At 39.4% G+C, this 12,215-nt stretch overlaps 1 protein-coding gene and 1 long non-coding RNA gene across 3 annotated transcripts in view; one reads left to right on the top strand and one right to left on the bottom strand.

The window, feature by feature from the left end:
* The window catches only part of MCPH1 (microcephalin 1), a 243,062-nt gene extending 239,333 nt beyond the window's left edge, over window positions 1-3,729 (top strand). The window contains exon 14 of the mRNA XM_008706148.2: window positions 3,345-3,729. Coding sequence (XP_008704370.1) covers window positions 3,345-3,400 — 56 coding nt within the window. The 3' untranslated portion in view covers window positions 3,401-3,729. The remainder of the gene's footprint in view (window positions 1-3,344) is intronic.
* LOC103676932 overlaps window positions 1-12,215 on the bottom strand; it is a 192,483-nt gene that overhangs the window by 14,681 nt on the left and 165,587 nt on the right. The window lies entirely within an intron of this gene.

The following is a 12,215-nucleotide window of genomic DNA, read 5'->3' as shown; positions in this document are numbered from 1 at the left end:
GGGCACGACTGGCATTGCTCTGACGTCTGTCCTATTGGTCACATTTTATGGGGTGTTTGAGGATTATTCGTATGATGTGACATTGGAATTTTGGGGATGTGGCTATCTTCAGATGACAAATGAACTTGGAGAGAAGTCATTTTTCGTGTGTGCGTTTACACCTTTGGGAGCTCAGAGACATGAGGGGCTCCCTGGACGTGGCCATCCTGGCTGCCATCCCTCGGCAGTCAGTGCTCTCTGTTCTGACTCCCCACTTTGCTCACTATATGCACACCACAACACGTGTGAGGGGCCAGCCTCAGACTTTGTTGTGAGGTCACAGTTAGGATTCCATTTTATCTAAATTTAAAACTTGCTCCTTCTCCAGTCAACCTTTCTTATCCATCAGTGAATGGATGGATGGATGGATGGATGGATGGATGGATGGATGGAGTGACACTTGATTTCATGGTCAAAGAATTCAAATAGAGAAATACATAGAGTCCCCAGATCTTACAACCCTTCCTTCAACTACCATAAAGATGGAAGAGTATTTGATTTTTCAAAAACATATTTACATAGAAATAAATGTATATAAACCAATGTATTGTTTGAGGTTTTCCAATAGATGGAGGGTCACGTGTTGTTCTTGAGTTTTTATTTAACTCTGTCTAGGAGAGCTCCCACTTTTTAACACACAAACAGCTACTTCGTTCTTTCTGACCTTTGGCGGGAGTGTAGTTACTCCATGCATGCAGTATTAGGTGTTTGGGGTGATGTCCACTGTTTCTGCTGTTATATACGTGTGTGTGTGTGTGTGTGTGTGTGTTCTAACTGGAACAATTTGAATTCAGTTTTAAGAGACCCTTTCGAGCTATAAGTATTCGAGCGCAATCCCAGGCATGAGTATTTGCGCAAACACATTCGTCGCAGTGGCATCGCTGTGTCTTACCTTACGTGTACTTTAAGTCTTGATACAGGTGGTTGTGCGAGTTTATACTTTTACAGCATATTGATGTCCCTGATTCCCCACATCCTCACCAGTGTTGGGCCCATATTTTCAATATTTGGTGATCTCATGAATTCAACAAATAGATCGCATTACTCAATTTGTTTTTCCCTAACGACTAAGTTACTGATGAGGAGGACTACTTCAGAGAGGGGATCTAGATTTCGTGGATTGCCTGTCCTTATCCCTGGCCTATTTTTAAAGTGGGCTCTTTTTTCTTTTTCACACTGTTCTCCAGAATACTTCTAGAATAAGGTCCCTAATCTTGTGTTCTAAGTGTAAAATTCTCTCAATCTGTCTCATCTTTAATTCTGTTTATTGTGTATTCTGTGTTACAGAGGTTTTAATATTTAATTATGAATTTGGGTTTCACTTAGGAAGGTTTTCTCTACACCCTGAGCTTTATTTTTTTTTAAAGTAAACTTTTTTTTTTTAATGTGACAGAGAGACAGCCAGCGAGAGAGGGAACACAGCAGGGGGAGTGGGAGAGGAAGAAGCAGGTTCACAGCGGAGGAGCCCGATGTGGGACTCGATCCCGGCACGCCGGGATCACGCCCTGAGCCGAAGGCAGACGCTTTAACGACTGCGCTACCGAGGCGCCCCTACACCCTGAGCTTTAGAACTAGTTTCCTATCTCTGTTAATACTCCCATCATTTTTTAATTCATCTGTGATTTATTTATTGCCTGATGTGAAGGGATCATACCATCTGTTTGTAACTCACCGATTCTGCACTGATTTTTGAATGCCCTTCGACTTACCTGGTTCTATCCTAATTACATACTGTTTTACTACTGTAATTTTATAGTGTGTTTTGGTATCTAGTATATCAAATTCTCATTCCTTTTTTTCAAAATTGTTTTGCTATGTATTTTTTCTTTCATATAAACATCAAATAAGTGTATTACTTTTTTAAAAGAAATACGTGGCATTGTGTTATATTTGATTTTTGATTAATTAGAAAAGATTGTCATCTTTTTTGCAATCTTTTCTGGCTTTCAAAAATGACATTCTGTCAGAAACCTTAGGTGTAAAAATTGAATCCACCGAGTTTTACAACTTGGAAAAAAAAAGTGTGAGTTAATTGCTTTAAAACTGAGTATAGGGAAAAGCTTTCTACCTATAGTTCAAAGTCCAGATGCAGTAAAAGAGTTACATAATCTGAATGCATACATAAAAACTTCTTTGCATAAGAAAAGTCAAAAGGTGAATGACAGAGAGAAAATGTGTACAGCACATACCACGAATAAGGACTAATACTAAAATGTAAATGATAGTAATGCTGCTTCACTGCACTGTGGAGAGAAGTGGTTGTGCCTAGTACTACCAATGGTTGTAAAACTTATATCGGGTATATTAATTTTAATGTTCTATCGTGTATATAATATATACAGCAAGTGTTAGTGTTCCTGCCCTCTGAAATTCATCTCACCAGTTCAGACCTCTTGTGGGGAAGTGCATTTGTATTGGGCAGGTCAAAACTCAGTTCTAGGACGGTATCGGGACCTACACTCAGATGCACCACTTTGTCTGCTATTGTCTTCCTGTATTCACAGAACAAACCTATTTTTTTTATTTTCTATCTGCTATTGCTCATCATTGTGGCATCTTAAGATCTTTCAATATAATTTATCCATCCCTGTGGATCATAATAGTAATTAGTAAGCTCACTATAATTTAATTTGTAATTCCATCAGTGCTGCTAACCCACTGCATTCCTCTCTCGTGCTCCTACAAGCACGGCTGGGAGCAGTACCGTCTACCATCTCCTGCATCGGTAGCTTATCCTGGACCAGGGGACTTCTTGTGACTTTCACGAAATAACAGGCTTTCAAACTGACAGGACTTTAGAGCTCACTAGTCCAGCTTCTTCAACAGAAAGATGAAGACCTGAGTTGTAAAAACTGTGTTTACTAACTCTGTACTCTACATAAAGTACTTAACTCGGTAGATAGGATGTCGATAGGAAGATACATGGCCTAGAATGTGGAGTGCTGTCCTGAAAACTTACATATTTATATAGACTTTGCCTTGTACCAGAGAGTATTTTCCGAGCTAGAAGAGATTAGAATTCTGGCCTCTCACATCACAGACTGGCAGACTTTCCACCCCAACACAATGTGCCATGCTGGCAACACCCTATGTCCTGTATCTATAGGAATATGTGCATACTGAGCCGTTTAAAACGTGGCTACTGTGACGGGGGAACTGAGTTTTATTTAAATAGCCACATGTGCTATGTGGACATACAGACAGGCTAAGATTTAAAAATAAGACCTCGCATGTATACAAAAAGGTTGTTATTTTACTGTATGGTTGGCCATTATAAATGCTAAACCGCTTTTCTCTTTCTTTAGATTCAATCACTCAGCACAAGGTCTGTACCTTTGACAACTACCTGTTGCTGGAATGACGCAGCCATAAGTCAACACCATGGGGCTACTGCAACAGCTCGCAAAGTTGTCTTTGGACATTCATGTGAGCAAAAACTCAAGAGAAGGAATGGACATGGAAACAGCGCCTTTTATATCATCACATGTGTGCCTTGTGGCTTTCATATAAGGAAGCTCCTTTGTGTGACCTTCTAATGACTGAATGTGTGCTTTAAGGAAGCACTGACCAGCCCTATTTGGGCCTTTTCTATGTAATGCCAATCTTAGTATTTTAGTGATCATCATGATTAAGGGTCACAGAACCTTGGTCATGGAAGCACCGTACTGTTAAATAAAGAGTGGGAATTCATTTAAGTTGTTTTATTACTGAGACCAAAGAACCCGTAAGTTTCTTGGTTGGACTCAAAGATCTTTACTGACGTGTCATATACTAGATACGAAGGATATTAGTCAGTTATTAGGGTTACCTTTTACGTGTCCGAGATTCTCCTCAAAGTAATTAATGAAGATGGGAGTGGGAGCTTCGCAGTACTTAATGCCACCAAAGGAGCCCTACTTCTGTGGATTCGTTTATGGTGAGGAGAGCATTCCCAACAAGAGATCGTGGCCTCCATTGGCTGTACGATGCTTGCCCTTCCTTAGAGGAAATTGGCAGTGGGGCTGAATCATATACACTGACTGGTCACCTTCTAAAAGAGAGAAATGCTAACTCCTCACGAGTCTGAAGGTGCCACGAAGACTTCCTCCTGATACTGTTCCCTCCCCATGTTATCTGTTCCTCATCTCTGCTGTCATTCCAACCTTAATAGATTTCAAGTCGCTCAACAAATAGAACAGCTTCTAGAACAAACCTTAGAAGAAGGAGATAGCAATGCACAGGGAAATAAGGGTTTCCTCTTAGTTTTAATATAATATATGCTCCAAACAATCCCCTCCTATTACTCATGGCCCAACAACAGACGAGCCTCAGTACAACTCAGCAAGCCTCAGTCCCCCTCCTTCCACGTTATAAACCCTTTTCATTATATCCACAGGCATTGTGGGCTTGGCTATTTTGAAGCTCATGTACATTGGCGGAGCTCCTACAACACCAAAGACTCCCGAGGAGGCTGACGAAAACTGTACTAACTCTTGCCCCCATCCCTTTCCCCATCAGCCACAGATGACCACCCAGGCTTGTGTCCTCAGTGCCAAGTTCTGATCCCTAATGCTGGCTTGCCAGTGGCTGGTCGAGATTCTTTCTAAAATGTAATATTTTATGAGGGTGCTGATTAGTGTCAGCAATCACACTAAGCATTGCATACGTGGTACCTCATTTAATCTAACAATCCTAGAAGTTAGTTGCTACAGGTCTGTAATCCCTTACCTGAAACACAGAGCTAAGAAGTATCTCAGAACTCTATTTTTTTTTAATTTTGAAAGGTATATGGCTCTCAGCATTTCTATGTAAGATTGTATCGCTGATTACACCTAGAGAAGGCAGCAAGAAAAAGGAATTAAGGCATGCAGATTGGAAATGAAGAAGTAAACTATTCTCAAAGGTTACCACTACATGTAGAATATAATAAGGAATCAAAGATAATACAGAATGAATGAGCAAGGTAAGTAAGATTTACAGGGTATAAAATCAATATACAAAACTAACGGAACTGTGTTTCTGTATGCTGCAATAAACAATTCAGAAATGGACAGATAAAAGACTGGTATCCAAGATCTACAAAGAACTTCTCAAACTCAATACACGAGAAACAAATAAATCATAAAATGGGCAGAAGATATGAACACTTTTCCAATGAAGACATACAAATGGCTAACAGACACATGAAAAAGTGTTCAAAATCATTAGCCATCAGGGAAATTCAAATCAAAACCACACTGAGATACCACCTTACGCCAGTTAGAACGGCAAAAATTGACAAGGCAAGAAACAACAATTGTTGGAGAGGATGTGGAGAAAGGGGATCCCTCCTACATTTTGGTGGGAATGCAAGTTGGTACAGCCACTCTGGAAAACAGTGTGGAGGTCCCTTAAAAAGTTAAAAATTGAGCTACCCTATGACCCAGCCATTGCACTACTGGGTATTTACCCCAAAGATACAGACATAGTGAAGAGAAGGGCCATATGCACCCCAATGTTCATAGCAGCATTGTCCACAATAGCTAAATCATGGAAAGAGCTGAGATGCCCTTCAACAGATGACTGGATTAAGAAGATGTGGTCCATATATACAATGGAATATTACTCAGCTATCAAAAAGAACGATTTCTCAACATTTGCTGCAACATGGACAGCACTGGAGGAGATAATGCTAAGTGAAATAAGTCAAGCAGAGAAAGACAATTATATTATTTCTCTCATCTATGGAACATAAGAATTAGGAAGATCAGGGGCGCCTGGGTGGCTCAGTCGTTAAGCGTCTGCCTTCGGCTCAGGGCGTGATCCCGGTGTTCTGGGATCGAGCCCCACATCAGGCTCCTCTGCTATGAGCCTGCTTCTTCCTCTCCCACTCCCCCTGCTTGTGTTCCCTCTCTCGCTGGCTGTCTCTCTCTCTGTCAAATAAATAAATGAAATCTTTAAAAAAAAAAAAAAGAATTAGGAAGATCGGTAGGGGAAGAAAGGGATGAAGAAAGGGGGGTAATCAGAAGGGAGAATGAAGCATGAGAGACTATGGACTCTGAGAAACAATCTGAGGGCTTCAGAGGGGAGAGGCATGGGGGAATGGGATAGGCTGGTGATGGGCAGTAAGGAGGGCACGTATTGCATGGTGCACTGGGTGTTATACGCAACTAATGAATCATCAAACTTTACAGAAAAATAAAAATAAAAAATTTTTTAAAAAATAAGTACAGTGTGAACTTGAAACAATAAAAGTGAGCTTCATATTCTGAAGGAAGGAAGGAAGGAAGGAAGGAAGGAAGGAAGGAAGGAAGGAAGGAAGGAAAAGAAGGAAAAGAAAGAAAGAAAAAGAAAGAAAGAAAGAAAGAAAAGAAAAGAAAAGAAAAGAAAAGAAAGAAAAAGAAAGAAAGAAAGAAAGAAAGAAAGAAAGAAAGAAAGAAAGAAAGAAAGAAAGAAAGAAAGAAAATGAAAAGAAAAGAAAAAGAGAATGAGCTACTGATGCCTGCCCCAACCCGAATTTCCAAAACATTCTGTCTGGTGAAAGAAGTCAGACACAAAGTGTTCATTCTGTAGGATTCCATTTATGTGAATTTCTAAGAAAGGGACACTGAATCTACAGAAAAAGCACATCGGTAGTTGCCTGGGGCCCAGTGGAGGGAGGACTGACCCCAGAGGGGAATGACGGAACTCTTGGGGGGTGAGAGAAATGTCCTACATCTGGATTATGGTGGTGTTCACAAACGTACCTCTACCAAAACCCACTAAACCACACACTTAATATAGGTGCATTTTAATGTATGTAAATTATACCTCAATAAAGTTTGGTGTAAAAAAAAAAAGAATACAATTCCATTTACTATGGCAACTAAAAATAAACTCAATAGGAAACAATTTCAGGAAATGGAAGACCTATCATTGCTGAGAAAAATGGAGAAATATGCCAAGGTTTTGGATTAGAAGACTCAATACTGCTGTCAGTTCCCTCAAATTCATCTATAGATTAAATGTAATCATCAAAATCCCAGGTGGCTCTTTTTGTTGAGTTTGAAAAACTGATGGTTAAATTGATATGAAAATGCAAAGAACCCCTAGTAGACAAAACAATTTTTTAGAAAATGCAATGTTGGAATATTTACACTGCTGGATTTCAAAATGTACTATAAAATTATCGCAATCAAGAAATGTGGTGTTGGCATAAAAGTGGAATGTAGATCAAGGGAACAAAATAGAGAATCTAAGAATAAATCTTAATATTTATGGTCAGTTGATTTTCAACAAAGGTGCCAGGCCATGCAATGTAGTAGGATATTCCTTACAACAAATGTCACGAAAAAAGAAAAACAAGAAAAAAACACATTTATATCCTTCACATGCAAAAACAAAAGAAAATGTGTGTGGATCCTTACCTCACACTATACACAAAAATTAACTTGAAATGGACTACAAACCCAACTCAGGGCTCGTCAACCTCAGCACTGCTGACATCTCGGACCAGATAATTCTTTGCTGCTGGGGGGCTGTCCTGTGCATTGTACTATGTTTAGCACCATCACTGGCCTCCACCTATCAGACACTAGCAGCACACCCCACCCAGTTCTGACAATCCAGAAGGTCTCCAGGTATTCCCAATGTTCTCTGGAGAACAAAACTTCTCCCATCGGAGAACCACTGACCTAACATAAAACTGAAATTATAAAATGTCTAGAAGAAAACACAGCAAGAAATCTTTTTCACCTTAAGTTAGGCAAAGATGTCTTAGATAGGAAATAGATACTAAAGGCACAATTCACAAATAAATTGGACCTCAAAGTTATTTTTCTTTGTGCTCTTCAAAAGAAACCGTTAAGAAAATGAAAAGACAAGCCACAGACCAGGAGAAAATGTTTGCAAACCATATATCTGATAAAGCAATTTTATCTAGACTGTGTAAAGAACTTGTATTCATTAAGAAGATAATGGACAAAAGACATTTCACGCAAGAACATATAGAAATGATTATAAACACAAAAAGAGGCTCAACATTATTAGTCATTGGAGAAACAAGTTAAAAGCATGAGATACCACACACGCCCTGTGGAGTGGCTATAACCAACAATTCTGACAATACCAATAAGTGGAGAAGCTAGAACCCTCATACATTGCTGAAGTGACTGCAAAATGGTACAGTCACTTTGAAACTTCCTTGGCAGTTTCTTTAAAAAAAAAAAAATTTAAACATACATTCACCATATGACCCAGCAACTTCACTCCTAGAGAAATGAAAATGTGTCTACACCAGGAATTGTACACAAATGTTCACAGCAACTTTATTCACAACAGCCAAAAACTGGAAGCAATCTGTTGACTGAGAAATGGATAAACAGAATATGGCACATCCATGCCACACACAATAATCTAGTCCTGATAGCGTGCCACAACACGGGTTGTCCCAAAGATACAACAAGTGAAAGAAGCCAGACTCAAAAGATTACATGTTATATATATTACATGTTTCTGCACTGGGGGTAGGAGTGGGAAGAGAGCTCACATTTTGGGGTGATGGAAATGTTCTGAAACTGGATCATGATTTTTGTTGTACAACCATATACATTTACTAAAATCGTTGAATGGCACACTTTCCCCAGGCAAATGTTATAGTGCAAAAATTATACATCATTAAAGTTGTTTAAGAGAAACAGCTGTGTGGCAATTGTGACATAGTACCTCTCGGATCGCACTTGACAAAGAATGTGTTCAGCTGTAATGAGCACAGTTAGCTGACAGCCCCCAGTGGTCAGCACTGTGGCCTCATCCTTTCAAGCCAATGCCTTGCTCTTTCTGGGCAGTCAGTCCCCAGTCAAGACCTGAGCCCAGGGGCTCTCAGGAACCTGGCTAACCCTGCTAATACAAGAGTCTACAAGGTGTCCTACAGGCTTTCCTTAATGGGATCCTGCTTCATCCCCCTGTATTTCTCACAGGAGTTCTCCCCAATAAGACTCTGGCTCTCCTAACTCCTGCCAGGGTCAGCTACCTGGCAGCCCACCCAACGCAAAGTACTGTGAAGCATACAACCCCCTGTGCAACCTGGGACAGCAGCCTGTAGCCTAATATTTCTTCAACGATACATCAGTTTACCCCATCTATATTCAGGTCAGATTTGCCTCTAATTCATTTACAAAACCTATTTTTCAGACCTTTTGGACTTTGGAGTTGTGGTTAAGGGACTGTGGGACTCATTATCTATGAATACTCTGCTTTCTGGAGATTACGTAACTTGCACAGATTCACATAAACTAGTTGATGGAAGAACTGGTGTTTGAATGTCCCTACATGGTACTGCAAGCTCACTCAGGCTCAGCAGTGCAACTCTGAGGATGTCTGGTAGACTGGAAAGAATGAATTTTAAAATGTTTAGTTAGTGCCCACCACATGCAGATTACTCTTCTAAATGCTGCATATGATTTGTGTCCAGTAGACCTCATTATCACATGGTCCTTAAACTTGAAGTCGAAGTATTTCTAAGAAACCTTAATTAGCAATCATTTCCAGGTTTTTTTAAATAGGAAAACTATTCAAATGAGGTTACATGAAAGTTGCAATAGGTAAAACAGATCACTCATTAAACTCTGATTAAAAATTGGGAGGGGAAGTGGGAAGGTTATAGATCCTTACCCAAGGATCCTGTCCTTCTCCCCCCACCCCAGGATAAACTCTACTATGTCTCTGTAAGTACTTACCACATAGCCCCATCTAGGCCAGTCCTTTACCTACAAAGAAGCCGACACCTCCAAAGCCATTCAACTAATGAACAGTAATTCTATGAAAAGAATCTAAATGTCAGGACTCCTTACCCACAATATTTTCTCTTTTTGTGCCCAGTATGACACAAACTAAAATTGCCTATACATAAAAGATATAGTAGAATACCACACATCAGAAAGATGAATCACAAATGAGATTTCTTCTGATGCAATTAAAGCTTTGTGTTGTGAAAGCCACTCCCATTGTTTTGTGTATACGCTGCGGTGTTTTTGGATAGAACATTTTCCACCATATGTTAAGTATTACCAATATCTCGTGTTTTTAGAAATACCATTTAATGGCTTAAGAGATTTAATTTCCTCATAGAAATTATCATTACAATAGGGGCACCTGGGTGGCTCAGTTGGTTAAGCATCTGACTCTTGGTTTCAGCTCAGTTCATGATTTCAAGGGTTGTGAGATCGAGCCCCCCTGCACCTGGCTGGGTGCTCAGCCAGAACCCTGCTTGAGATTTCTCCCTCTGCTCCTCCCCACCCCCCCACTCATGCACAAGAGGGTGTGTGCACTCTCTCTCTCTCTCAAATCAGTCTTAAAAAATCATCACGATAGATTTGCTTATTTATAACTATGTTCTCTGACAATTGTGTTTGAAAAGTACCTGAAAAAATTCTGGGCATATACATTTAAGGAAGGATCTATATAGTGTTTATCAAACTTTAATGTGAATTTGAATCATCTGGGGATATCCATAAATGGTAAATTCTGTTTCAGTAGACCTGGGTTGGGATGAGAAATTCTGCATTTCTAAAAAGCTCCCAGATGATGTCCTGTTTGAGTAGCAAGGATTTAGAATACTTGGAGGGCTATTACAGATTACATACTATTTACATCTAAATAGGAATTAATGATTTGGGGATTTTAATGTCTTATTACACAAAGTAACTGCTGTTGTTAGCAGTGTGTTGCAAATAAGTTGTAAAATTCTTATCAAGTTATTTCTTTGAAAATGCCTTGGTCAATGACTCTTAACTCTGATGTAACCATTAGAATCAGCTGAGGAGTGATTGTAAAAATGTACAAACACCAGATGGCACCACAGCGATTCTGATTTAACTTGTCTGGGCATCCATATATTTGGGATGTGTGTTTTTCTATTTAGTTCTATGCAATTTCATCACCTGTGAAGTTTGTGTATCCCCTACGCAGGGAAAATAAAGTTTCTATCTCAGTGATCGCTCACGTTGCCCTTTATAACCACACCTGCTTCCCTACCAGCTTCCTCCACTTCCTTAACTGCTGGCAACCACTAACCTGTTTTCCATTTCTATAATTGGGTCATTTCAAGATTGTTATGTAAATGGAATTATACAGTATGTAACCTTTTGGCATTGGCTTTTAACACTCATATAATTCTCTGGGAACTCTTCCATGTTGTGTGTATAAATAGTTGGTTCCTTTTTATTGTTGAGCAGTATTCCAAGGCATGGATGTGCCACAGTTTGTTTAACCATTCACTTTGAATAGGGTGAAGATAATGTGAAATGCCCTGGCCGAGTGTGATGTTCATGTGTTGACATGACCAGATTATGTGGTACTTGGATATGTGGTTAAATATTCTCCTGGGTGGGTCTGTGAGGACATTTCTGGATGAGATTACCATTTGAATCAGTAGACTGAGTAAAGCCAATTGCCCTCCCCAATGTGAGTGTGCCTCATCCATTCAGTTGAAGGCCTAGATAGAACAAAAAGGCTGGACCTCTTTGAGTCAAGGGGTACTCTTCATGCCTGAATGTCTTGACCTGAGACATTCATCTTTTTCTGCCTTTGGACTCAAACTGAAATAATGTCTCTTAGCTTGAATCTTGAGCCTGCCTGCTTTCAAACTGGAACTCACATCATCAGCTGTTCTGGTCTACAGCTCACTTTAGCCTTAAAGACACACATACACTGAGAGTACGTGATACTAGAAGACATTTCAAGCAAATGGTAACAAGAAAAACAAAGCAGGTAACTATACTTATATCAGACAAAATAGACTTTAAAAATGGTATAGACAAAAAAGGTCACGTAATGATAAAGGGATCTATCCACCAAGAAGATATGACAATTATAAATATCTATGTGACCAAGATCTGAGCACCTAAATACATAAAGCAAAACCTAATAGAAATAAAAGGAGTAATAACAATATGATAGTAGTTGAGGACTTTAATACCCCATGCTCAACAATGGATATATCATCCAGACATAGAATCAGTAAGAAAGCAGATTTAAACAACACTTTAGGCCAAATAGAGAGATACAGAACATTCTATTCAACAACAGCAAAATATTTTTTTTCCTCAAGTGCACATAGAACATTTTCTGCAAGAGACCATATTTTTGTCCACAAAACAAGTCTTGAAAATTCAAAAAGACTGAAATCATGCCATGTATCTTCTCTGACCACAATTGTATGAAGCTGGAAATCAGTAACA

Source organism: Ursus maritimus, unplaced genomic scaffold (assembly GCF_017311325.1).
Source record: "Ursus maritimus isolate PB19 unplaced genomic scaffold, ASM1731132v1 scaffold_28, whole genome shotgun sequence".
NCBI lineage: Eukaryota > Metazoa > Chordata > Mammalia > Carnivora > Ursidae > Ursus > Ursus maritimus.
This window is presented reverse-complemented; position numbering and strand designations above follow the sequence as displayed.